General features: G+C 41.4%; 1 protein-coding gene and 1 pseudogene across 7 annotated transcripts in view; both read right to left on the bottom strand.

Moving 5' to 3' along the window:
* The window catches only part of RPIA (ribose 5-phosphate isomerase A), a 63,350-nt gene that overhangs the window by 30,128 nt on the left and 5,544 nt on the right, over positions 1-27,678 (bottom strand). For 2 of the 7 annotated variants that reach the window (XR_004540139.1, XM_033952339.1), the window contains exons 1-7: positions 22,724-22,837; positions 21,988-22,120; positions 13,014-13,074; positions 11,504-11,559; positions 8,778-8,837; positions 6,530-6,594; positions 5,092-5,160 (exon numbers count right to left, since the gene is read on the bottom strand). Coding sequence is in view for 6 of the 7 variants with exons in the window: in XM_033952339.1 (XP_033808230.1) it covers positions 5,092-5,160; positions 6,530-6,594; positions 8,778-8,837; positions 11,504-11,559; positions 13,014-13,074; positions 21,988-22,083 (407 nt within the window). In the remaining variant the exon portion in view is untranslated. Of the gene's footprint in view, positions 1-5,091; positions 5,161-6,529; positions 6,595-8,777; positions 8,838-11,503; positions 11,560-13,013; positions 13,075-21,987; positions 22,121-22,646; positions 22,666-22,723; positions 22,838-23,911; positions 24,043-27,678 lie in introns of those variants that run through there. The other 5 variants (XM_033952360.1, XM_033952367.1, XM_033952351.1 and 2 more) reach the window with 4 other exon arrangements.
* Positions 7,134-7,314, bottom strand: LOC117352840 (annotated as a pseudogene).

The following is a 27,678-nucleotide window of genomic DNA, read 5'->3' as shown; positions in this document are numbered from 1 at the left end:
ATGTATCAGAAATTAATCGACTGGTACAAATTTTCTTCTCACATTTCCCTGGGAGTGTGGCACAGAGGTTAAAGCTACAGCCTCAGCACTCTGAGGTTGTGGGTTTAAACCCATGCTGCTCTTTGTGACCCTGGGCAAGTCACTTAATCTCCCTACTGCCCTAGGCACATTGCATAGATTGTGAGCCTGCCAGGACAGACAAGGAGGAATACTTGAGTACCTGAATAAAATTCATGTAAACAGTTCTGAGCTCCCCTGGGAGAATGGTATAGAAAATTGAATGAATAAATAAATAAATTATACACAGCCTGTTCTTGTTATTCACACATTCCCAATTTCGCTTATCCACAGTTGCATGTATTCTGACCGCTATTCGCTATTTGTGCTGTGTATTTGTATATTCGTGGACCTCCAATCATAGAAAAAAAAGCTTTGTTTCCTTTCACAGTCACTTCCCATTTTGGTTCTGCTTCCAGAAATGGCCACCAAGCATCAAGAGTTACAAGCATAAGAGAACGAATTACAGACATCTGCAGGTGCAGCTCCAAAGAGAATGGCCACCAAGCTTCTTGGAACAACTGGTCCAGGAACTGACAAGAGGGGATGCTATTTTAGAATTGGTTCTTAGTGGAATGCAGGGCATAGGTAACTGTGTTGGCCTGCTGGGAAACAGTGTTCATAATATAATGAAATTTGGGATGATATCTGGAGTGTCACTAAAGAAATCTAACACAGCAATATTTAACTTTTGAAAAGGTGACTGATAAAATGAGGAAAATGGTTAAAAAGAAGCTATAAGGATCAGTGGCAAAAGGTTAGGACTGTAAATCAGGCCATGGACATTATTTAAAAATACCATCATGGAAGCCCAGCCCATATGTATTCCATGTATTAAAGGTAGAAATAAGAGAAAACAAAAGCCAGCATGCTTAAAATGTGAAGTGAAAGACTAATGGAACCAAAAAAAAAATTCTTAAATGAATGGAAAAAGGAACCAAAATGAAGAAAATAAAAAGAGACAAAAGCATTGGCAAGTTAGATGCAAAACATTGATAAAGAAAGCTAAAAAAGAATATGAAGAGAATATTTCCAGAGAAGCAAAAACTCATAGTAACAACTTTTTTAGGTATATCAGTAACAGAAAACCTGTAAAGAAATCCATGGGACCGTTGGATGATCAAAGAGTAAAAGGAGAGATTGAATGAACTATTTACTTCAGTCTTTATGGAAGAAGAGATCTACTTGAACTGGAAATGGTTTTCAATGGTGATGATGTGGGCGAAGTGAAAGAAATCCCAGTAAACCTGGATGAATGTACTAAGTCAAATTGGCAAGTTAAAGAATGAAAAATTAACTGGACTGAATGATATACATCCCAGAGTACTGAAAGAATACAAACATGAAATTGCTGATCTGCTGTTAGTGATTTGTAAACTGTCACTAAAATCGTCTGTAGTACCCGAGGATTGGAGGGTGACCAATGTTATGCAGATTTTTTAAAAGAGTTCCAGGGTAGAGCCGGGAAATTACAGACCGGCAAGCCTGACTTCAGTGCTGGGCAAAATAGTTGAAATTATTATAAAAAATAAAATTGCGGAACATATAGAAACATAGAAACATGATGGCAGATAAAGGCCAAATGGCCCATCTAGTCTGCCCATCCATAGGAACCATTATCTTTTCCTCTAAGAGATCCCACATGCCTATCTCACACTTTCTTGAATTCAGACACAGTCTATCTCCACCACTTCCACAGGGACACAGTTCCACACATCTACCACCCTTTCTGTATAAAAGTATTTCCTTAGACTGCTCCTGATTCTATCATATCTTAACTTCATCCTATGCCCTCATTCCAGTTTCCTTTCAAATGAAAGAGACTTGACTCATGTACATTTATGCCACATAGGTATTTAAACATCTCTATCATATCTCCCCTCTCCTGCCTTTCCTCTAAAGTATACATATTGAGATCTTTAAGCCTTATGATGAAGGCCACAAACCTTTTTAGTAGCCTTCCTCTGGACCAACTTCATCCTTTTTATGTCTTTTTAAAGGTGGGGCCTAAATGAGGACTCACCAGAGTCTTATACAGGGGGCATCAATACCTCATTTGGTCATACCTCACCTATGCACCTAGCATCCTTCTAGCTTTCACCGCCACGTTTTCAACCTGTTTGGCCACCTTAAGATCATCACATACAATCATACCCAAGTCCCGCTCTTCTATAGTGCACATAAGTTCTTCAACCCCTAAACTGTACCGTTCCTTCGGGATTTTGCAGCTCAAATGCATGACCTTGCATTTCTTAGCATTACATATTAGCTGCCAAATTTCAGACCATTCTACAAGTTTCATTAGGTTTTTCTTCATGTTATTCACACCATCCGGGGTGTGTACTCTATTGCAGATTTTGGTTATCATCCACAAAGAGGCAAATCTTACCTGGCAGCCCTTCAGCAATATCACTTATAAAAATGTTAAAAAGAACAGGCCCAAGTAAAGAACCTTGAGGCACACCACTGATAACATCCCTTTCCTCAGAACGATCTCCAATAACCACTACCGTCTGTCTTCCACTCAACCAGTTCTTGACCCAGTCCGTCACTTTGGGGCCCATCCCGAGGGCATTCAGTTTATTTATTAGATGTCTGTGTGGAACATTATCAAAGGCCTTGCTAAAATCTAAGTATACCACATTGAGCGCACTCCCTCTATCCAATTTTCTGGTCACCAGTCAAACAAATTGATCAGATTTGTCTGACAAGACCTACCTCTAGTGAATCCATGTTGCCTCTGGTCCTGGATTCCAGAAACTTCACCATTCTGTGTTTTAAATGTGTTTCCATTAATTTGCTTACAACAGAAATCAGATTGTAATTCCCTACTTCTTCCTTACTTCCACTTTTATGAAAAGAAACCACATCCACCCTTCTCCAAGTCCTCAGGTACCACTCCTGACTCTAGAGAAGCATTGAAAAGGTCAGTCAGCGGAGCCACCAGAACTTCCTTAAATTCCTTCAACACCATCGGATGCACACCATCCGGCCCCATCGCTTTGTCTACCTTTAATTTAGCTAGCTCCTCATGAATCCTCTGAAAATCGAACAGGGTCAACCACTCCTCCATCCCTATTTGCATTTGTCTTCTGTGGTCCCGCTCCCAGTACTTCAGCCAAGAATATAGAACAGAAATATTTGTTAAGCAATTCAGCCTTTTCTTTATCAGCTTCTACATATTCCTCCCCTTCACATTTGAATCTCGCAATGCCACTTTTGTACTTCGTCCTATCACTGATATGTCTAAAAAATGTCTTGTCTCCCTGTTTTACCATGTCTGCTATTACCCCTAAATTTAATATTTTAAATCTAAACAATTCATTAATTAAAAATAATAATGCATATAAGTATATTTCCTAACAAAACCCTTTACAAAACTCTTCCACAATTATGAGATGTCCACTTAGTTCATTGTAATTGAAAGGCAACACTTATCTGAATCAGGTGGGACCTTGCCACCATCAACGTTGATGTTAAACATTTATATTAAATTTAGGTGTAATATTAATAATTAATAAATTATTCAGATCAGAAATTTTAAGTAAAAATATTAAGACCAGAAATTTTAAGTAAAAACATTAATCGGTAGGGGGTGGTGGGCATAAATGATTATAAACGACATACATGAACCTGAAATGATATATATATCATAAGAGGTTCTAAGGACTGATGTCTGTATAGTTATGAGATGCCCACCCCAAACTTCATCGTCCAACGCAAAAATCTGAATAACACATAATAGAATTTACATATAAACTATATAAAAGATAAGACATATAATGATATTTATCATAAAGGCAAAAATCAATTAGAGATTAATGAGATCTTTTATTTATCATCTAGTTACCCCATTCTTCACTATTAAATGTTTTATATTGGGGAGATGCTTTAAGGCTTTATTCTGTAATATCTTTCCACTTGAGCAGTCTGCAGCAAAGGAACTGAACAGATGAGGCCATTTCTGGTGCAAGAGGATCACTGCTGTGCTGGTGACCTCCATGTAGTTTTCATGGTGAGGGGGGGGTGCTTTGGAACTGGGTGGGAAGAGTAATGCTGAGTGGGAGAGGCAGAGAGTAGAGGAACAGAGGCACATGGATGGAGGGGAGGGGAAGGCAAGAGAAAAGAGGGCAGAGATGGTGCACATGGACGAATGGAAGTGGGAGAAAAGAGGGAAGAGATGGTGCACAGCAGGAACTCACGGCAGCCAATTTTGTTTGTGGCTCTAAACAAGGCAGAAGCATATGAAGATCGGTCCTGCCCTGCTTCACTATTATACTACCAGGCTTTAAAAAGTAAGTTGTGGAGGGGTTCGGGGGGGGCATGAGTGGGTCAGAGTTGGCCCTAAGTAGGTTGTAGAAGGATCCGGGAGGTGGGAGGGAGCTGGGGGTAGGTCAGAGTCGGCCTTATAGTTATTTGCGGGCTGGTTTTGCTCCTAACCCCCACAAATGTCGAGGGAGAAGTGTATTTACATTTTGCATCTTCCAGGAGGTGGCACCAGTTGTGGCTCTTTTTACAAAGCCACTGTAAAAATGATTCAAAGAATCACAGCAAGAATAAGAATCATACAGCAAGAATAAGAAATCTAGTGGAAGTACATGTACTTAAGTGTTTACATACCTTTATAAAGAGACCTGCACAATGAAGCCCCAGTAAAGTATAAATTCTATTGCACAAATTTACACCTGTTCTGTATAAAGTGTAAATGTGTGTATATACATACACATTTTGTAACATAGGCGTCTATGTTGCAACTCTGCCCAACCACAACCCGGTTTATAAAATTATATGCAAGAAATATATGCATAGCAACCATTTACTATGTGAAAAACATGCAGAAAATGATTAATATAAAACAATTACTTCCTTTATGGGCAGTGTTTCCTGACCACGCCCTGAAATTAAGAGTGCTTGTCAGGAAAAACAAAAAGCCTTAAAGGCCCAGATCAGAGTACTGGCCAAAATTTGACGACTGAAACTTTAAAATCACAGCATCACCAGGTCCACTTTGAACGGCAAGAAAGTTTATCATACCTATAGTCAGCAATGACAATAAAAGATTTGGCACAGCCAGCAACAATCTTCTCTTGTGTCAAGCATCCTCTTAAAAAAAAAAAAAAAAAAAAGAAAGAAAGAGCAAGAGCACAATTAAAAGGGAGAAGGCAAATTACTAATCAGGTTGTTTCTGCAGGCTGTAACAGCATTACCAGCTTTGGTTCATAAACACAGCACATTACAAGAAAGTCTCACACAAAGCAGGAACATTAGATGTGAAAATGGTGTCCTCTGGGGAGAAAGGGGAAGTACTGCACTGCACTGCACTGCCTCCCATTGTATGCAAATGGATCTCGTGCATATTCATTGGGGAAATCCTAAAAACTCGACTGGATTGCAGCCCTCGTTGCTCACCCCTGTTCTAGGACATTTTATTGTAAAGTTGATTGTTGCCCTGTTCAATCCTAAAAACTTGACTGGATTGCAGCCCTCGTTGCTCACCCCTGTTCTAGAACATTTTATTGTAAAGTTGATTGTTGCCCTGTTCTAGAAGCAAATACCTCTCACTGAACTCCTGCAGAAAACAGACATTCCAGATGGTATTGACTGAAAAGTTACTGCGTTATTTAGAAGAGGACTTTGAACAGATGTACTATAATTCTATGCAATTATCTCTCTGTATATAGGGTGCAAGGAAAATGGTTTCAGAACACATCAGAGAAGATCGCCTTGCATCTATGTTGTTCACAAATCATTTTCCAAGGAAAGAAATGTAGTTACAGTATATATTTAAGAATGCCTACAAACAACCTTTCTTTGAAGTTATGTAAAAAAAAATTTAGAACATTTTATACACACTATATAGAACAGAAACATGATGGCAGAAAAAGGCCAAATGGCCCATCTAGTCTGCCCATCCATATTAACCATTATCTTTTTCTCTCTCTGAGAGATCCCACGTGCCTATCCCAGGCCCTCTTGAATTCAGACACAGTCTCCGTTTCCACCACCTCTTCTGGGAGACTGTTCCACGCATTTACCACCCTTTCTGTAAAAAATATTTCCTCAGATTACTCCGGAGCCTATCACCTCTTAACTTTATCATGCACATTTATATTATGTAGGTATTTAAACGACTCTTATATATCTCCCCTCTCCCGCCTTTCCTCCAAAGTATACAGATTGAGATCTTTAAGTCTGTCCCCATGCGCCTTATCACGACGCCCACACACCATTTTAGTAGCCTTCCTCTGGACCGACTCCATCCTTTTTATATCTTTTTGAAGGTGCGGCCTCCAAAATTGTACACAATATTGTAAATGAGGTCTCACCAGAGTCTTATATTTTATAAACCCGTGGCATTATCTGCCAGATGATACCCTCCCCCAGGGGGTCAATACAGTTCAGACATTCTTTTAGAGTCAATAAGCACATCCTAACATCTCAGTTCCCAAGGCAGGGCAGCAAGGTCACTCACCCTCCACCCTTGATAAGATTCAGATCAGAATCCACTTCATCTGCTCCATCGATGGCAACATCCAACTGCACATAAAGAGAGAGCACATGTGAGTGCAGCTAAGAGAGGAAATCTGTCAGACAGGAGGTAAATTATATAAGGCGCCACCTACTTGTAGGTGCTTCGAAAGTGTGTTAATGACCTCTTATAAAATACCAACTAGTGTGAAAGCGCACATGCAAGTTTCAGGGAGCATATGTTCACGGCACACGTGCACGGGGCGAAACGTCGACAGAATCTGCACTTAACACATGTAAATGATAAAAAGTTCCTTAATTTAAGCACTTACTTGTGGAAAGTACACACCAGCCCTCAAGCTGGCAAAAGTGCTCCTGCCTACATGTACACGTTCTTTCACACCTATACTAGCATTTTATGAAATTAGTACATACCTGACTTTATAAAATCATGCTTACAATGTTGCCTTGTTCTTGCTGATTGGTCCTGAAGAACAACTCCACATTCACTAATGCAGAGGACTCTGCACAGGCTAGTTTCTCAGACTGAATATTCACCATCCTCTTACTGCTAAGCATCTCTTTAGACCTATCTTTTTTTTTTTTGAGGGGGTGCCCGGACACGAGATCACCGACAGCCCCAGCTGCAAAAATTATGCTTCCGAAATCTCTTGATGTCGATTCCGCACAGAAAGATTCAAAAATTGAATCAACCCAGAAGCCAAAAAAAGAAAGACCTATATATATATGAAGCTGCCCCATAACTCTTGATTCACAAATATTCTGTTTGTTACAACTTAATCATTTTGTACAGTTCTTTCCAAGTTTGGAAAGACAAAAAGGGGGTTAACAATGTCTGAGGGAATAATAATGTCCTAAAAATTTAACAAAAATGGTTATGAAATTTAGCATGGGGGGAAAAAATGGTGAAAACACATACGTTTCAAAAATAAGACAGATTCAGGGGTTCCAAGGAAATAATATCCCGTCCCAATGCATTTCTGTAAGAGAAACAGTTTTAGTTTCGGTAGCCTAGAAACTTTCATAAAATTTGACCACAGAAATTAGGGAATTGCTCCTTTCAAATTGCCTTTCCTCTGTTTTCTAACCTGTTCCCTAGTCCATCAATCCCAAAACTGCCCCTAACTCCCAAAACTAAACAGAACTGTTCCACTACCCCCAAAAAATAATCTCTTGCAATTTTCCTACCAAATTACTCCCCCATAACTGTCTAACCCCCTGAAACTGCTCCACCACTCCCAAGATGCTCTCTTCTTTCAAATCTATGCCAACTAGTCCAACCCCACTCCCACTACTACTTTTCTCACATCAAGCTCCCTCAAATTCCCCCCCCCCCAAAGTGCCTCCCCATCAATAATGAAAGATTAGGTTCTTACCTAGATAATCTTGTTTCTGTTAATATACACAGGAGTCCCATACATTAGGTGATCAATCCATGTTCGCAAACCATTTGCAAAAGGGTGTCAATCACATCTTTCAGCTCCTCCTCTTTCACTAGTGGAGTACAGCTCCCTTCTTCAGTTTGTACCAAAGCAATTGAGCTCCTTGTAACTGATACAAAAGGGGCAAAATCAAAATGGTCCACCTTGTATGGCGGCATCATTCCATGCAATACCTTATACAGAAAACAGGCAAATTTTGACTGGTTTAACGACGATCGCCTTTACCGACCCAATGCAGAAATGGCTCACCATATGGTTTTCTGCACAATTGCTCATTCTCCGATCCGACCATGCACATAAGCTCATTAATACTGAAATGGCATGCAAACTAGCAGAGCAACTGATGTTATAACATGGCTTCCCAATGCACAAAAAAGTGATCATTTTTAGGGTAGGGCCTTTTAATGGAGAAAAAGGGATTGTACAACTTAGTAGTTGGTTCAAACGGACAGGCAGGATAGGCTACCAATTATGTTTCTCTCTTTTATAACCAATTTAAAGGCAAAGAGTCATGCTAAGGGGTTTGTGTAGTATATGTAAATGTTGCTTTGCTTGATGAATACTCCTTGTGCACCTGAAATACCTCTGACTAGAGATAACACAGAAGAAGGTATCATTGTAATGATAGAAGAAGAGCTTGATGAGAATGAAAATCATGGGAAAGGAAGACTCTTGATGCTAAATCACAGCAAAACACTGCTTTTTGATAAGCAAATAAAAAGCAAAAATATAATTATGGGAGGGTTATTGTTTTGGTAGTTTGCAACCAGAAAAAGTAGTTCCTCTCACCTCAGGATGTCTGTCCAAGTCAGTGAGGGTCAGTCCATTCTGCAAAATTAGCTGACGTGCCTACAAAACAATGTTTAGGACAAAAATTAGAAATAGCATTGTTGTAAACTTCATCCACTGTTTGAAGGATTTGACATCAGCAGCAGGTTTCTACCAAAGGCAATCCAGTACGAATTGAATAAAGTAAGTTTTCACTCACTACAAAATTACATTACAGAAGTTGTTGCTGAAGATGTGGTCAGCATATTTGTGTTTAAAGAACAGTTTAGACAAGTTCCTGGAGGAAAAGTCAATAAACCATTATTAGCTGGGTAGGCTTATCTCCAAATATGGAACCTATTGTGTGAACTAGTGCGACACATTTTACATAGTTGCACATAATCCAGATGTTCTGCCTTTCCTGAATGGGTCTACTGGGCTCTATGGCAGCATCATTTAAAATGAATACGCACCAATTTCAAGAAGAGCTCCTGGAGCGCAGAAAAGTCTACAGTATCTGCAGGTGGAGAGGAAGATTTGTCTGCCCTACACTGTTGTGAAACTGATCAAATTGGAGAAAAAAATGGTCTGCAAATCAGGGAGACAAGTTTTAAATCCCACTAAGAGTCCTTGTGACCATGGGTAAGCATTGTTGCAGCACCCACTTGGATTGTAAACTCTGCTTCAGGTATAATGAGTTCTTGATCCCAAGGAAGGACGCGATGTCAGTGTCCAGGATGACAGTCTAAAACTACCGTATTTTCACCCATATACTGTGCACCCGTGTAAAACGCGCACGCTGGTATAGCGTGCGGGGAACACAAATTTATGTAAAAAAAAATTTAATATAGCACGCACACGCGTATACCGCGCATGCTAAAACCTCCTCCTGCCTACTCCGAACCGGCATCCTCCCCCCCGCTCGCTTACCCGCATTTTACAACTTTTTTTTTTCAATCCGATCCGGCATCCCCCCTGCGAACCGGCATTCTCCCCCCCCCCGCTCGCGTCACCCCCTCCTCCCCCGCGATCCTACATCCCCCCCCAGCACCGCAAAACATCTCTTACCCGATTGGGCACCGGCACCAATGCACAGGATATGCCAGTGCCAGTGCCCGAAGATCCTCCCTTGTTGGTTTGGGCTGGGCTGGGCTGGGCGGTGCGGTGCGGGAGAGATCCTCCTTCTTCCTGCGCCGGGATGGACTAGGCTTTGAGCATTTGCTCATGCTCAAAGCCTTCTGGTCTCGCTCTCTCCGAGATTATCTTGGAGAGAGCGAGACCAGAAGGCTTTGAGCATGCGCAAATGCTCAAAGCCTAGTCCAGCCCGGCGCAGGAAGAAGGAGGATCTCTCCCGCACCGCACCGCCCAGCCCAAACCAACGAGGGAGGATCTTCGGGCACTGGCACATCCTGTGCATTGGTGCTGATGCCGGTGCCCAATCAGGTAAGAGATGTTTTGCGGTGCTGGGGGGGGATGTAGGATCGCGGGGGAGGGGGGGTGATGCGAGCGGGGGGGGGAGGATGCCGGATCGGATTGAAAAAAAAAGTTGTAAAACGCGCTCACACGTATAATGCGCACGGTTATGCACGGTTTGTAAAATTGTGTATAACGCGCACGTTATTTGCATGAAAATACGGTAAGTCTCTGTCCCAGCACAGTTAATATGAAGGAAGAATACAAATTTGAGAAGGGAAAAGAAAAAAAGGTAACAAATATAAAAACTCACTTGTATACCGCAAATACCATTAAGTTCTATGCTGTTCACAAAGACAAGTAATACAAATGAATAAACATCCAATATCTAACTTCCGAAAGATTCCCTAAAAAGATATGTCTTTAAGGCACGTCAAAATTGTTGATATGAATTTGAAAATGCGAATATGTGAGTTAAATCCCTAGTCCATAAGACTGCCTGAAAAGACAGCAATTGTTCCTGAAATTTCTTATATTTACATCCCTTTACAGAAGGAAATGAAAATAATGAATAAGATTTTCTAGAATGTTTCGAATTTGTAATAATGAAAGATTCCATAAGATACTCTGGAATTAAACCTGTTAGTGCCTTAAAACAAATACAGCCAAACTTAAATTTAACCTGTGTCTCAACTGGAAGCCAGTGCAATCGGCGACAGAAATCAGTAACATGGTCGTACTTCTTTAAACTAAAAATCAGTCTGACTGCTGCATTCTGAATTATAAAACCATCTTTGAAGATTTTTTTGAGTACCAGCAAGATGAACAATATTACAATAATCTAACTAACTAAGGACCAATGATTCAACTAACAATTGAAAGGAGTTAATATCAAAATACGCTCCAATAGTTCTTAGTTTCCATAGAGTATAAAAACCCTTTCGAACCAACGAGTCAACCTGATTTTTCATGGTAAGGGCACGATCTAGAATTACACCAAGTATCTTTATGGTTGGCTGGATGCTATAGACTTTATCATTTAAAACAATAGATGTAACATCTTCATTTATAGGTAATGAAATATGGGTAGACTGGACAAAAAAAAGCAAGCTTACAATGCCAAGGTCTGGGCAGGTAACACTGCATATTTTACTTGATCCCAAGCTCTAAACTTGCTCCTCCACACTTAAACATCCTGTCCATATCCTTGTGTTTTCTTCAATTCCAATATGATTTTTGATATCACCAATTATAAGGGTTTAACTGCTATAGCCAAGCCTGAAGGGCAGAAAGTAGTTGGGGTCATGGCACATATGAGGCAGGGGAAGTCCTACCTGAAATGACGTAGGAACACACACCACATTCAAATTTTCCTGCTTTACTCGTTCAGCTGTAAAAAGAAATATATACCTTATAAAAAGCACATCTTACAAGAAATAATCCAACATAGTACTTGAAAATACTTCTGTTCAGAGAATGTGCGTTGAAACAATTTTAAAATTTTGCATAATTATGGCTTCTGCTTCCCTTACATCAATTGACAAGTTTAGCTCACAGTATTATGACCTTAATGTGTGCATGCAAACTATCACATAGAATACGGAAGACAAAATACAACTTTTTCACATTTCATTCAGAACTCAAAGGCTAGGGGACAATAACAGATGGGAACTGTCAGCATGGAAATAAAATTTTAATAGTAACGGATTCTGGAACAAAATCAGGGGGAGTATTCCAATTCAGTCTTTTGAGATCCTTCAGCAGGTCTGATTTTCACAGTGACCAGAGATGATCAAAATTTACCTGATTATAAAAACTATAGAAATATAGATATACTTTGCTACGGAAATCTTGAAAACTAATTTGCTGAAAATTCTTTAGGTGCAGAATGGAAAACCTTAGCAGCACTGTGCCCTGCCAGTCTTATTATATAGTAGTTTGGCGCTATGGGAACTTGCTAAAAGCTTTTAATAGATTTGTCACTTTATCTTCAGTAACATTCAAGGTGGTGCACAAAGAACAAAATCAGTAAAAGCATAAAAATATAAGACAAGACTGTATATGCTCTACAGGAAAAGAGAGGATAAAAGTTAATAGGCTTAGAATTTCAGTGCAACAAACCAAAACAATGGAAAAAACCAGGGTCCAAAAGTCTGCAGTAAAAAACAATCCAGAGCAAACAAAACAAAAAACTGCAGACTTTGTACACGATGCAGGCAGACTTTATTATGACAAGTAATTCTGTGATTAAAAACCTTTTTACCAGGTGAGGGACCCAACACGGTCCGTGTTTCGGACTAACCTTCGTCAGGGGTCCACTTTTGATAAAAAGGAAAATTTATCAAAAGAAAAGAGCCTTGGACAAATAAACTTCCGGGGCAGAGAGGGGTGTTCGTTGATTTGTTGTAGGTGGGGGATGAGAAGGAGGCTGAACAGAGAGTCAGGGCATAAAAGCAGTTTATTTGTCCAAGGCTCTTTTCTTTTGATAAATTTTCCTTTTTATCAAAAGTGGACCCCTGACGAAGGTTAGTCCGAAACACGGACCGTGTTGGGTCCCTCACCTGGTAAAAAGGTTTTTAATCACAGAATTACTTGTCATAATAAAGTCTGCCTGCATCGTGTACAAAGTCTGCAGTTTTTTGGTTTGTTTGCTTAGAATTTCAGTGCAAATTCCCAGAGAGAATCAGACTGCATCTGACCTGTGATACTTCTATAAAGGCTGAGCAGCTACACTAGCACACAGAAGTCCTTCTGGCTGATACACAGCACATTCTCATTTCTTTGCAACAGCAGTAGGGCTTCATATCTGGCAAATAAGCACCTGTGAATCTGTTGACAGCCTACCTAGTCGATGTACAGCGTGGACAATTGTGGAGCCACTTCCAATACCAAGGGCTTGATTATTCTGCAAACAGAAAAAGACCAATTTTTTTTATAGCATGTTACCAGAAGCACCAATGTGATTAGACTTTTTTTTTTAAATTTCCTAACTCCACCTTTCCTGGACACTTAGCAATGAGGAACAATACAGCCCCAATCTGCCGTATACCAGCAGTTCTTTACTTCTTATCCTTTACCTTCAGCATCTTCCCAGTTGCAATGATAGAGCTGAACTGTCACACTTTCTAAGGTCCCCTTTTACAAAGCATTTTAGCAAAAGCAAGTGCAGTAAATGCCCTGAAGCCCATAGGGATTTAAAGGGCTTCAGGGCTTGTGCTGCTTTGTAAAAAAGGGGGGGGGGGACTAAATTAAGCATATTTGAAATATAGTAGCATCCTTTAAAATGAACACAGACCAATTTTAAGAAGAGCTCCTGGAAAGCAGAAAAGAACATAAGAATTGCCGCTGCTGGGTCAGGCCAGTGGTTCATCGTGCCCAGCAATCTGCTCACGCGGCAGCCCTTAGATCAAAGACCAGTGCCCTATTTGAGTCTAGCCTTACCTGCGTATGTTCTGGTTCAGCAGGAACTTGTCTAACCTTGTCTTGAATCCCTGGAGGATGCTTTCACCTATAACGGCCTCTGGAAGAGCATTCCAGATTTCTACTACTCTCTGGATGAAGAAGAACTTCCCTACTTTTGTACTGAATCTATCCCCTTTTAACTTTAGTGAGTGCCCTCTCGTTCTCTGTACCTTGGAGAGGGTAAACAATATCTCTTTCTCTACTAAGTCTATTCCCTTCATTATCTTGAATGTTTCGATCATGTCCCCTCTCAAACTCCTTTTTTCAAGGGAGAAGAGGCCCAGTTTCTCTAGCCTCTCGCTGTATGGCAACTCCTCCAGCCCCTTAACCATTTTTGTTGCTCTTTTCTGGACCCTTTCAAGTAGTACTATGACCTTTTTCATGTATGGCGACCAATGTTGGATGCAGTATTCCAGGAGGGGGTGCACCATGGCCCAGTACACCGGCATGATAACCTTCTCCGATCTGTTTGTGATCCCCTTCTCCATTATCTGCAGGTGGAGAGGAAGATTTGTCTGCCCTTCGTTTTTGAGAGATTGGATCACAAATTGGAAAGGACTACCACAGTGGACAAAAAAATGGGCTGCAAAGCAGGGAGACAAGTTTTAAATCCCACTAACAGTCCTTGTGGCCAAGGGTATAAGCATTATTTCAGCTCCCACTTTGATTGTAAACTCTTTGCTTCGGGTATAATGAGCTCTTGATCCCAAGCCTCTGTCCCAGCACAGTCAATATCACTCAACTCATTTATCTACACTATATCAATATATTGTAGTGATCTGACCTCTAGAGCAGTGTTCAACCTTTTTACACCTATGGACCGGCAGAAATAAAATAATTATTTTGTGGACTGGCGGTTCAAGAACACTGGGCTAAGTCGTGGGCCAGAACCCGCCCCCATAATAGTACTAACACTATTTTTTCCATTCATTTTTCACAGATACACAATATAATCTTATTAACAACACATAATGGTTAACCACAAAATTAAACTACACAAAGCACGCTGACAGCAGATGTAAATTCTTAAAATTGACCTAATTCAATCACTAAATAAAAAAATAAAATCATTCCCCCCTACCTTTGTTGTCTCCCTCCCTCCATGCTATGCCTTACCTTCTGGCCTGCTCCTGCCTGGCCATTTTATGCTGCCCCCAGTGTTATCTTCAGGCCGGCTCCCTCTTCCTCACTGATGCAGTGCACAAATCTGTGGGCAGCAGCTCCTTGCACGTCCCGTACCTCATCTGGAAGCCTTTCCTCTGACGTTGCAACGTCAGAGAGAAGGCTTCCGGTTCAGGCGCAGGACACGCATAGGAGCCACTGCCTGTGGCTTTGTGCACTGAATCAGTGAGGAAGAGGGAGCTGGCTCAAAGATAATGCCGCATCGATCACACTGTGGATTGGTGGTTGAAGAACACTGTTTTGGGCCTGACCCACGTGCTGGCCCTGTAGACCGGCAGGAAATTTCGGCGGTTGAAGAACAGTGCTCTAGGGAACACGTTTGCAGTGTTTCGTATAGAAAGCAGAATTACTTGCCCTTAGGAGCTTGGCAGTTTTCTTTCTCAAGCTGATTGTGTGTAACCAAAATGGTGCTAATTCTATCTAAAAAAGATTGCTGTACCGATGTGGTACATCCTAGGCTGTCTAGTCACTTGTGCAAACTCGGCAGATTCATAAAGATGCAACAAGCCATCAAAAACAGCACTGATGATATCAAACAGGAGACCGGATGCCTATAAGAAAGCCAGGAATAAATGGAGCAAACCCGTGGTACACTGCGAGAACCAGGTAGATGCGCTGCGAACTTCAAGCCATACTATCAGCAAAATCTTATAGACACTGTGGGATAAAGTGGAGGACTTTGAAAATAGGTCTCACCTTAAAATATCAGTCATATGTGTACCATAGGAAATAAGCATTTAATAACAGGATGTTTGTAGGTCTGGGTGGCGCTAATAAAGTCAAGTCTGCTATTAATATCAAAATTGATCGAGCACATAGGCTCGAGTAGAGAACGCACTAAAATGGCTAGCGCGCCTTAGTAAAAAGGACCCCATTGTCATCTGTAGCATGATTTTTCTCTGAAGGACCAAATCTTATCACTTGCACTAAAAAGAATCTAAGATGGAAAGGAGTGTCGACTGACTGATCTCTCCTCAGTAACTCTTCAGAAAGGCGCAAATTCAGTCATCGCTACTTTTATAAAATCCGAGCATATTCAATATAAGTGGTGCTTCCCATCTGGATTAATTTACTGTGCAAGGAATACTTGTAGGGCACAGGATCCTGCAGCAACATTTTTATATAATGTGTGTTTGGGTTATCCGTTGTCCAAAAATATTCATGGGTCATTTCATAGCAAGTGGTCTAAAATAAACCCCCACCATTATTTCTCAGATTTTATATATATGCAGAACTAGCATAGCATTTAAAAAAAAAAAAAAAGTTTCCCAAAATATCAAATCCTTAGTTGCAATTGTCACTGAGCTAGACCCCCTTTACTGGGTTCTGATAGCATGCACCACACTGAATAAAATGTTATTTTTAGCTGCTCATAAAACCAGATTGTGATTTTCTTTTCCATTGAATCCCAAACATGTAATATCTGGACTATTTGAACTTTTGTGAGGCTTCATTAATCTGCAACTGATTAATTTCAGGAAAACTATACTGCCGTCACTGATGGAGCTGGAGTACCGTATATACTCGAATATAAACCGGGATTTGGGGGCCAAAAAATTGGCCCAAAAATAGGGGTCCAGGTTTATATTTGGGTCATCTCCCAGTGACCACTCGAAACCCTCCCGGACTTTCTGCAGGCCTGCCTTAGGCCGGGACAGGAGGGATCCCTCCCGTCTCCTGCCCAGGCCGATACTAGTAATTACCACCCTCCCTCCTTCCCTCCCTCGCATACCTGTTCCCTGGTGGTCCAGCATGTATGCGCTGAAATCCTCCTTTGTAAATGTAGTTAGCAGCGCACCCGGGCCGGCACGCAAGAGCGAGCTTTTCGTGCTCCCGGCTGGCCCTGCACCGCTCCTTGATAGGCTGCCGCAAGTTCTCGCGGGCTTTGCGGTTCTCGCAGTAGCCTATCAAGGAGCGGTGCAGGGCTGGCCAGGAGCACAAAAAGTTTGCTTCTGCGTGCCGGCCCGGTTGCGCCACTGACTACTACGTTTACAAAGGAGGATTTCAGCGCATACATGCTGGACCACCAGGGAACAGGTACGCGAGGGAGGGTGGTAATTATTAATGTCGGCTGGGGCAGGAGACGGGAGGGATCCCTCCTGTCCCAGCCTACCACTAGGTGGTTTAAATTAAGGGGAATGGTTACCATAATCTGCTGGCTGGGTTGGAGGGCAGAGGGGAGTACGGGACAATCAAGCCATTGAGACATCACTGATGATGTTGACTCTTTTTAGGGGGAAGAGGGTACAGGGAAGGAAGGTGGGACAGTGTTCAGAGTCTGGCAGGGAGGGGGGCTTGGTTCACAGCCTGGTAGGGAATGGGACTGAGTGCAGGGCAGGGAGGAAAGGGGGGACTGGGTGCAGAACTTGGCAGGGATAGGGGCTGAGTGCAGAACCTGGCAGGCAGGTCACTTGAATATTAAGCCGCCCGACTTATATTCAAGTCAACCATTTTTCCTCCTTTTTGTGAGGAAAACTGGGGGTCTCGACTTATATTTGGATCAACTTATATTCGAGTATATACAGTAACTGCAATGATATGCTGCTCTGGAACCCAGCAAGTATCACTTCTTGAAGGTCAGTAAAATGAACTTGTTGGGCCATTAAGGCATCTCTCCTTTCAGTGGAGGTTTCAAATATGTTTCCAATCCACCATTCTTTGTCATAAATACAAGTAATATATTACCCTGGCTGAAGGCCTTCTACTAGAATTCCTTTTTTATCATTGTCATCTTGGTTAAAAAATGTTGTTGCATCATTTGAAACTCTGCTGACCTGAACTGTCATTTTACTGATTAGCAAAAAAATGATGATTTTCTCTTGTTTCTGCTAGAGTGGCCATGTTGGAATCTTTCCTCTTGCAATGTTTTTTTCTTGTTCAATTTGCTCTTTGCTAATGAAAGCAAATTTACCTCCATGAATACTTTAATTGCAACAGTTAAAAAGATCTTCAGGCATAAGAATCTGGCATTCAAGTGGATGCTGCAAGCTTGCTCTAGCTGCTAAGTGCTTTGTTGTACCTCCAATGTCATCGCATGGTGATTTTCCGTGACTTGTAGCAAAAAAAAACCCCTCCATTCAGCAGTCATTCCAAAATCTCTTTTATGATGGCACAAATTAAGAAAATTTTTGACATTTTTGTACTGAGCACTAGAGCCATCACTAAAGTAGTGGGTGTGGCGTATTTGAGCAAACATTGCCTTCATATACTTGATTAATTCTTTCATGACAAAATGCACAGCGATTGTATCATGGCACAGGCAATCACTGATAACACAAAAATTCAAAGTACAACTCTTGATTTTGATGGAAATAGACAACAAATGGATGAAGTGTTGCCTATTATCCCAATAGAAACCTTGCACTGAGTCTTGAACAACTTACACCCTTTAATGGCAAGATCCTAACAAGAACTGAAGCAGAACGAGATTTAGGGGTGATCGTCAGTGAAGACATGAAGACTGCAAATCAAGTGAAGTAAGCTTCCTCCAAAGCAAGGCAAATCTTAGGTTGCATACGCAGGATTTTCGTCAGCCGTAAACCTGAAGTCATTATGCCGTTGTATAGATCCATGGTGAGACCGCACCTGGAATACTGTGTGCAATTCTGGAGGCCGCATTACCGTAAGGATGTGCTGAGACTGGAATCGGTCCAGAGAATGGCCACCCGGATGGTCTCGGGACTCAAGGATCTCCCATACGAGGAGCGGCTAGGGATGTTACAGCTCTACTCACTCAAGGAACGTAGAGAGAGGGGAGATATGATCGAGACATTCAAGTATCTCACGGGCCGCATCGAGGTGGAAAGAAGATATCTTCTTTTTCAAGGGTCCCGCAGCAACAAGGGGGCATCCGTGGAAAATCAGGGGCGGGAAACTGCACGGTGACACTAGGAAGTTCTTCTTCACTGAAAGGGTGGTTGATCGCTGGAACAGTCTTCCACTTCAGGTCATTGAGGCCAGCAGCGTGCCAAATGGGATAGACATGTGGGATCTATTCGCAGAGTCATGTAGGGAGGGTCATTGGGGTGGGCAGACTAGATGGGCCGTGGCCCTTATCTGCCGTCTATTTCTATGTTTCTATGTTTCTAAATGAATAATTTTCAGCAAAATCCATTAGCACAATAAGCTCATCTTCCTTCAGGTTGCGCTGTGTTGGAGGCAATGAAGGGAAATAGGTACCCTTTTATATCTGTGCTGGAATTGATCGACCACTTGGCTTTTATGGACTCATATTTAATCTGAACTTATCCTGGATTTCAATATTGAGCTCACCAAAGACCTGTGCTTATTGAACTATTGGATTTACATATCTGTTTGATCCAGTAGAACTCCAAAAATCCAGACTGCTCAGGAATCAGGTCAGTCTGGATTTTCTGGATTCTCAAGAAGTACTTTTAAAATTCAAATTTAAGGAAGAATAAAGAGTTGGACAGACAAATTTTGTTGATTTATTCATTAATAAATACAGAATATTTCATTTATCAAAACACACAGTGTCTCTTTGCCCCATCCAGCATCTCTCTCGAATTGGCTCTGCAGATGTAGAGAGCCGAAAGGAGGGGGCCCAGGGGCCTGAGCATCCTGCATCTCCCCCCCCCCCCATGTCTGGTGTCCATGTATATTATTGTCCCCCCATTTTAGAATTGTAATCGCCTTAGAAATTTTTGATAAGCATGTATACCAAATTTTAAATAAAACTTGAAACTTGTCTCTTTCAACACTCCCTGCCTTGCCTGCAGCTCTCTCCCATAACCCCTCCGGTGTAAAGTATTTTATCTTTATTCATATTTTATATTTTACAATAGTTCAAGTATATACTTGAATCAGAAATATACTCCAATCTAAAGAAAATTATAGCCAGAAAAAAAATAAAGGAAATACATAACAAGATTACGAGTATTAATCCATCACATTTTAAGGAAAGATGGGCCTAATAAAAAGGAAGCAAGAAAGAATTGGATGACAGTAGTCTTCCATTTCAATGAAGAAACTAAATAGGAAATCTATTCCAGAGTAGTCTCAAGCAGATAAACTTACAATATAGCGACAGATTACTTCACATCAGTTACTGAAATAGATAAGGACATAACAGGAACAATGCAACTTCCTGTTTTCAAAAGGGGCAGGGCTGGTCAGAGAGAAAGGGCAATGCAGGCCAGAGGCAACTTGTACGGAAGGCTACTGCTAGCATTACAGAGAGAAAGGTTTCCTTCTCTTTACAGGCAATATACTTTACACCAGAGGGGTTATGCAGGTGAGCAAAAGAGCGCCACAGGCATGGCAGGGAGTGCTGAAAGACATTAGACCTTGGGGGTTGGGGGGTGGAGAAAACGTGTAGTCTGGATTCTCAGGTGGTCTGGATGGTGTAAATTTTAAGGGTCCACATTCTCTTAAGGTCTGGATTTCTTCTGTAGCTCCAAACTGGAAAGCCTTAATTCCATTATTCACCACTAGATGGCATGAAAGATTGAAGTTTGTTGTTACAATGGAGAAACTTACAGACTTCAAGAATAGGATGGATTGTTTTCATTCTTCTTGGTCTTTATTGTAAGGTCTTTAAATGCTTGACCCACTATAGTAATGTATCTTCTCCTAGGTATAATGCTCAATATAATCAGGGAAGAGGATGGTGGTGGTGGTGGTGGTGGGGGGGGGGGTAGAATTCAAAGGGTTTTCTAGAAATTTGCCATGCTGTATTTTTATTTTGGGGTTTTATTTATAGCTTTCAATATAAATTTAAAGTTTAAAAAGGTATAATGAGTTTCTGCCACAAAAAGTTGGAAATCACTCAGAGCTAAGATTAGAAAGAAGGTGGATGATATTACTTTTTTTTTCTTTTTTTTAAAGCTGTCTGCCAAGGCCAAGTGTATTATATGGTGTTTCAAATGTAGGGCCTTGTGCTAAACAACTGACAATTTTCAAGTTCTAGGCTGCAGAAAAATTTGAAGGTTAAAACAAGCAGCACCACTGCACAGAACCATGAAAATTAAAGGACACCATAACACAAGTATGCAATAAAAATGCAAATGGGGTACTCTAACCTACAACTCCTCATAAGCCCTAATAGCAGTGGTGGGAGAATGGGAAGAGAATTCCACTTGGTTGAAACCAGTGTTTCTCAAATCTATCTTTGGGTACCCTCGGTTAGTTTAGCTTCACAATATCCCAAATATGCATAAAACAGATCTGTATGTCTTGCTTCCTTTGTATGCAACGTACCGACTAAATTCACTGCGGCTATCCTGAAACTCATATTTACTACAGCAGTGATTTTCCACCCAGTCCTTAAGGGATACATAATCCCTTCAGGTTTTCAGGATTCATAATGAACATGTATGAGACAGCTTTACATACCAAGGAAGCAGTGCATGCAAGTCTACCTAAAATGCCATAAGAAAACCTACAACCTCATGCAGCAGGAAGCTTCTACCACAGGGAATCTTTCCTGAATGCAGCAGGTGCTCTTTGGGAAGCAATATTTATTCTTCCAGCTCAATCCTATCCAGGGTAGACAACTAGTATGTAGATAGAGAATGAGCTCCAGTCCAGACTGTCTAGCAATTAGTTAATTCAGTAATGATGGCTGTGTGGACTCTTAAAACACACACTGTGAGCGGTGGCATGCAATTCTCTGATACTGACAAAACCAGACAGTTTGTTTTCCACATGAGGTGTCCAAGTTGTAGTCTTTCTTACATAACCATGACATAAGGTATTCCACTGCTGTCGGGATGTCTATGTGGCTAATCCATTACTATGCTGGCTCCACCCACGTCCAAATGGTCAAGATTAGGACATTTTCAACCTGGATGTTTTTCTGATCGAAAATGGGGTATAAAGTTAGACGCTTTGGCGACCTAGATGTCCACGGTGGCCAAGAAGTCTAAGTAGACTATTTCAAAAGACAATTATATTTGGACGTTCAGCAGTTTGCCATTCAAAAATGGCCATTTCTATACCTCCAAATTTGGACATTCAGCCAGAAACATCTAAGTTGGACTTAGATTTATTTTTTTCCAAAAAAGACATTTGAGCACACTGCTGTTCGATCAAATCTTAGTCTTGTTGAAATGCTGTTATAAGAGTGCACAGTGAATAATCCAAATGTCTACCCTGTAGTTGATGCTCTGGTTAGAGCACAAGGACAAGATCACCCATGCAGCAAATAACCTACCTTTACATGGTTATTCACAGCAGCATAACCAGCCAGCTTCTTTGCCTCTTCAATCATTCTGTTGCCAAGGCTGCTGAGCAACCTATGATGGATCATACAGTACTTGGCCCTGCTGTCTTTACCACTGTTTACCCTGTGTTTAGGCACAAACAGGACAAGAATGTATTGTATGTTTCAAAAAGAGTCTACAGTGTGAAAGTCTATTACTAAATCCCACCTATTTTCTGAAATCGTTACAATCTAATGAAAATAATGGCTGCAGGATCACAAGAATAGATTTGGGATCAAGTGTTTAACTAGGTCAGACCGTGGCTCTTCTTTAAGTCAGACGCTATTAGCTGCCCTATTCAGCTTCCAGTGGCCGATACAAGTAACAAGCACCTAATAGAATCCCAAAGAGTAGAAAGCATAACCACAGCATCTCTAGAGCTTGACAGACCCCATGTTTTCTTCTATCCGTAACCAAAACGATTTAAAACATATCTTGCCAAATTTCAGCTCTTTAGCACGAGGGACTGCAAATAGCGATACACCTTACACTAACTCTCTTTTCACTACTATCCTAAATGCATGCAATTGAAGACGACTACAATATTTAGCTACATCTAAATTAGTTCGGTTGCACCACATCAATTAAAAAACAATAAAACTCCGATTACCCTAGCACCACGGAAGCGACTAACACAAGGATGCATACAGCACAGTTACTAAATGATCACTTTTCCCACCAACTTACGCTTCTTTTATTTTTTACCGCGCTCCCAGCTCTTCTACAACTTCCCATAAGAAAACACGTGAAGCAAACCCTTGTGTTCATGCGCGATAACACTTGACGTCACCAAGTATAAACCAATCACTGACTTTCTGTGTATTCCAAGCTGCAGTCTGGTGCTCCAATAGTTTTTCTGAAGTTCTTTCCAGTCTTATTCTCTGACGCTCCAATAGCCTTTCAGTTTGTGTTCCAAGCCTCTTTCTGGTGCTTCAACAGCCCCTTTAAGTGCTGTCCAAACCTTACTACGATGCCACTGCCTATTTATTTCTATTTGACTTTTTATTGATAAAGAATAATTTTTGTGTATACCTCCCTTCCTTCATGCTGTTTTTCCAGCCCCCTTTCCTCCCTCCTCCGACACTGCTCTCTAGCTACTAACTCCCCCACCTACCTCTTGCCAGGGCCCGGCCGCTGTGGTTGAATCTTCGACTTCGAGCAGCCGGCAGAAGCAATAAGGTAAGCCTGCTGCCGCCGCCTCTGCCGCCTAGTGAGAACATAAGTCGCTACAGAGAGGCGGCTACCGGGGCAAGACGGTAGCAGCAGGCTTTTGCTACTGCCAGCTGCCTGAAGATTCAATTACAGCATCCAAGCCCGGGGGGGGGGGGGGGGGGGGGGGAGGTCGGGAGAGCTGGCTAAACCCGGACAGACCCCTTCGTTTTGGAAAAACCGTCTGGGCACCCGGACAGTCTTCAAAAAAAAGAAGACGTGTTCAGGTTTTTCCAGACATCTGGTAACCCTACATATAATACAAAGATATACATCAACAGTATTATCTTAAGTATTATATAAAGTTCTAACAGAAAAATCGATGTTAAACCTGTGGACATTGTGGAAAAGGTATGGTAATACACAAATGCAAAATAAGACTATTTTTCAGTATTTTTAGACCTTAATAAAGATTTTTTTTTAGCACTATATATGTTTCATAGTGATATGTTGTAAACCAAATTCCACCACTAAATATAATGGATTTTAGTTAAATCTTTCCAAGAATTTAAAATACGTATTATTCTCTCCATAAGATGTACTTTTTTTCCCACCCAAAAGTGGGTAGAAATGTTGCGTCTTATTCAGCGAAGACGACCCCCCCCCCCATACCTTTTTAAAACATGCCTGCCCTTTTAAAACACCCCCGCTCCGTCCCCGTAGTACCTTTTTAAATGCCCCTTAAGCCTGGTGGTCTAGCAGTGTATTGGCCCACAGGAATGTGCTTTCTGCGCTGCTGCCTGGGCCCGCACCGCTTTCTGAATGGCTGTCGTCAGGCACGCTCCTGCCGGCTGATACACCGCTGGATCACCAGGCTTAAGGGGCATTTAAAAAGGTACTACGGGGACCGGGCGGGAGGAGTGTTTTAAAAAGGATTTATCTTAAAGTACTGCTATTTTCTTTCATCTCTGGGTCATCTTCCACCAGGGGGGTGTTTGTTTTGGTACCCGGAGGGGGGGGAGTCACTTACTATGGGGGTCTGTGAGTTATTACATCTCATAATGTTTGATGGTTTACTGTTGTGCCACCTGTTCTGTTCTGTTCTTGGAGTGGAGTCACAAGAATACTGACTCTCCTCATTATGTTTGGATACGTACTTTGTATTTTGGCACTGTACTTCTCTTCCTATATCTGTTTTTATTTCTTTGAACATAAAAAGGTATGGGGGAGGATTAAAAAAGGTGCTGGGGGGAGGAAAAAAATTGTTAGTCGGCTGGGACGGATCCCTCCTGTCCCAGCCTACCACTAGATCACCAGAGGTGAGGGGGGAGGGGGAGGGGCAGGGTACAGAACCTGGCAGAGAAGGGAGACAGGGTGCAGAGCTTGGAAAGGGAGACAGGGTGCAGACCTGGCAAGGAGTGTGAGGTTGGGTGTAGAGCTTGGCAGGGAGGGGAGCTTGGTGCACAATTTGGTTTAGAATGGGTTTTTTTAAATCTTGTTTTCCTCCTTTAAATCTAGGGTGCGTCTTATAGTCAGGTGCATCTTCTAGTGCGAAAAATACTGTAACTTAAAGCAACAGATAAAAGGGAGTCTAGTAATAAACGTTAACTAAGAATATGTTGGAAACATATAGAGGGCACCTTGATAAGTGGTATATATATTTTTTAAAAATTACTTGATTTACACAGAGAAACAACATAGCAACTTTAACAAACAAACTCAGAAATTTAAAGCCAAGCTAGAATAAAAAGTTGATTATTATAGTCAAATATATCTAATCTAATCTAATTTCCATCTTATATACTGGATCATTCCAGCAAGGACTCGAGCCGGTTAACAAAGTTTAAAAGAATATAATATAAAACAATAATGAAGGTAATAGAAAAATTTTCAATAAATTAGATCGGTCTTCAGTTAAGAATCTCTGAAAGTGATAGAGATAATGACGTTCTGATAATCGAGGGAAGATCATTCTAAACTTTTACCAAGGAATAGGCTAAGGAATGTGAGAATTTACCTAGGGTTTTAATCCCTTTAACAGAAGGGAAAAGCAATTTAAATTTATGTGTATTCCTGGTAGTGTGAAACCGAAGAGAGTTAAATGATAAAGGAAATAAAGGTGAAAAAATTCCATGTAAAATTTAAAAAATTACATTGGCACATTTAAATTGAATTTGCCAGTAAATAGGAAGCCAATGAAGTAAACTCAACAATGGAGAGGCATGATCATATTTATGTCTTCCAAAAAATTAATTTGGCCGCAGTGTTCTGAATAAGTTGTAGCCTCTTAAGATTAAAGGCTCCTTTTACTAAGGTGCATTAGGGCATTAGCACGTGGAGTAGTGCGTGCTACAATGCCGTACGCACTAGACACTAACGCCTCCATAGAGCTTGCATTAGTATTTTCGCCTATCGTGCGGTTTTGCATGCGCTAATCTTCAGAGTGCGCTAAAAACGTTAGCGGACCTTAGTAAAAGGAGCCCTAAATTCGGTTAATCCAATATACAGGGAATCTGCATAATTCAGATGTGACAAAATAATCGCTTGAACCAAAACCGCAAAATGATTTTGAATGTGGTACACAGACAAATCTATTGGGTCAATAAAAAAATTAAAGGATTGTAAGGGATACATTTGGTTATTAGAATCAACTTTTTAAGATCATTTATTTCTAATTTTACAATTTTGTTGATACTGGAACATAGCTAATATAAATTTTACAGATCATGCTTCAAAACTGGATCAAGACTGTCCAATCAGCACACATTATTTATGACCAATTAGGAGGCTGCTTTCATCAGCCCATTACAGTACAGATGTCTAGATAGCACAGTTACTTACCGTAACAGGTGTTATCCAGGGACAGCAGGCAGCTATTCTAACATATGGGTGACATCATCGACAGAGCCCCGATGCGGAAGCCTCGCAATCAGACTTTTCGAGTCAGCCACAACGCGCATGCTCGAGTGCCTTCCCACCCAGCACAGGGCGCGTCTCCTCAGTTCAGATAGCTAGCAGAGAAGCCAACCAGGTGAGATGGGTGGGTTGTGAGAATAGCTGCCTGCTGTCCCTGGATAACACCTGTTACGGTAAATAACTGTGCTTTATCCCAGGACAAGCAGGCAGCCTATTCTCACATATGGGTGACCTCCAAGCTAACCAGAATGGGATGGTGGGAGTGTTGGCAATTCAGGAGAATACATTTTGTAATACTGGCTGGCCAAAATGGCCATCCCGTTTGGAGAAAACATCCATACAATAGTGTGAAGTGAAAGTATGAACCGAGGACCAAGTAGCAGCCTTGCAAATTTCCTCAATAGGTGTAGATCTGAGGAAAGCAATTGAAGCTGCCATCGCTCTGACCTTATGGGCTGTGACTCTACTCTGTAGGGGTAATCCAGCCTGGGCATAGCAGAAGGAGATACAAGCAGCCATCCAGTTGGAGATGGTTCGCTTAGAGATGTCCCAACTTACTTGGATCGAAGGAGACAAAAAGTTAAGCAGTTCTGTGTGGTTTGGTACATTCCAAATAGAAGGCCAAAGCATGTTTACAGTCCAGAGTATGAAGAGCTGATTCTCCAGGATGAGAATGAGGCTTTGGAAAGAACACTGGAAGAATAATGGATTGGTTGAGATGAAATTCCGAAACTACTTTAGGCAGGAATTTAGGATGAGTACGGAGAACCACCTTGTCATGATGGAACATAGTGAAAGGTGGATCAGCAACTAAAGCGTGCAGCTCAATGACTCTTCGAGCAGAAGTGAGGGCAATGAGAAACACCACTTTCCAAGTGAGATACTTCAGATGAGCCGTAGACATTGGTTCAAATGGAGGCTTCATCAATTGAGTAAGAACAACATTGAGGTCCCAAACCACTGGAGGTGGTTTGAGAGGAGGTTTGACATTGAAAAGTCCTTTCATGAATCTGGAAACCACCGGATGAGCAGAAATGAGTTTTCCTTCAATAGGCTGATGGAAAGCAGCAATTGCACTGAGATGGACTCGATCTATGTAGACTTGAGGCCAGAGGTGGATAAGTGCAAAAGGTAGTCTAAAACAGAAGATAAGGAGGAATGTTGAGGCTCCTTATCGTGAGAAAAACAACACGTAGAAAATCTAGTCCATTTTTGGTGATAGCATTGTCTAGTGGTAGGCTTCCTAGAAGCCTCTAAAATGTCTCTTACAGATTGAGAAAACTGAAGAGGAGTTATGTTGAGAGGTACCAAGCTGTCAGGTGTAGAGACTTCAGGTTGGGATAAAGCAGAGATCCCTGACTCTGTGCAAGCAGAGATGGAAAAACTGGCAAAAGGTATGGCTCCTTGCTGCTGAGTTGAAGTAGAAGGGAGTACCAAGGTTGTCTCGGCCACTGAGCAGCAATCAGAATCATGGTGGCATGGTCGTTCTTTAACTTGACAAGAGTCTTGAGAATGAGAGGGAATGCATACAGGAAGAGATTCGTCCATTCCAGAAGAAAAGCATCTGCCTCGAGGCG

The sequence above is a fragment of the Geotrypetes seraphini genome, chromosome 1 (assembly GCF_902459505.1).
Source record: "Geotrypetes seraphini chromosome 1, aGeoSer1.1, whole genome shotgun sequence".
NCBI lineage: Eukaryota > Metazoa > Chordata > Amphibia > Gymnophiona > Dermophiidae > Geotrypetes > Geotrypetes seraphini.
The sequence above is the reverse complement of the archived record's forward strand: the minus strand, read 5'-3'. Positions and strand labels throughout refer to the sequence as shown.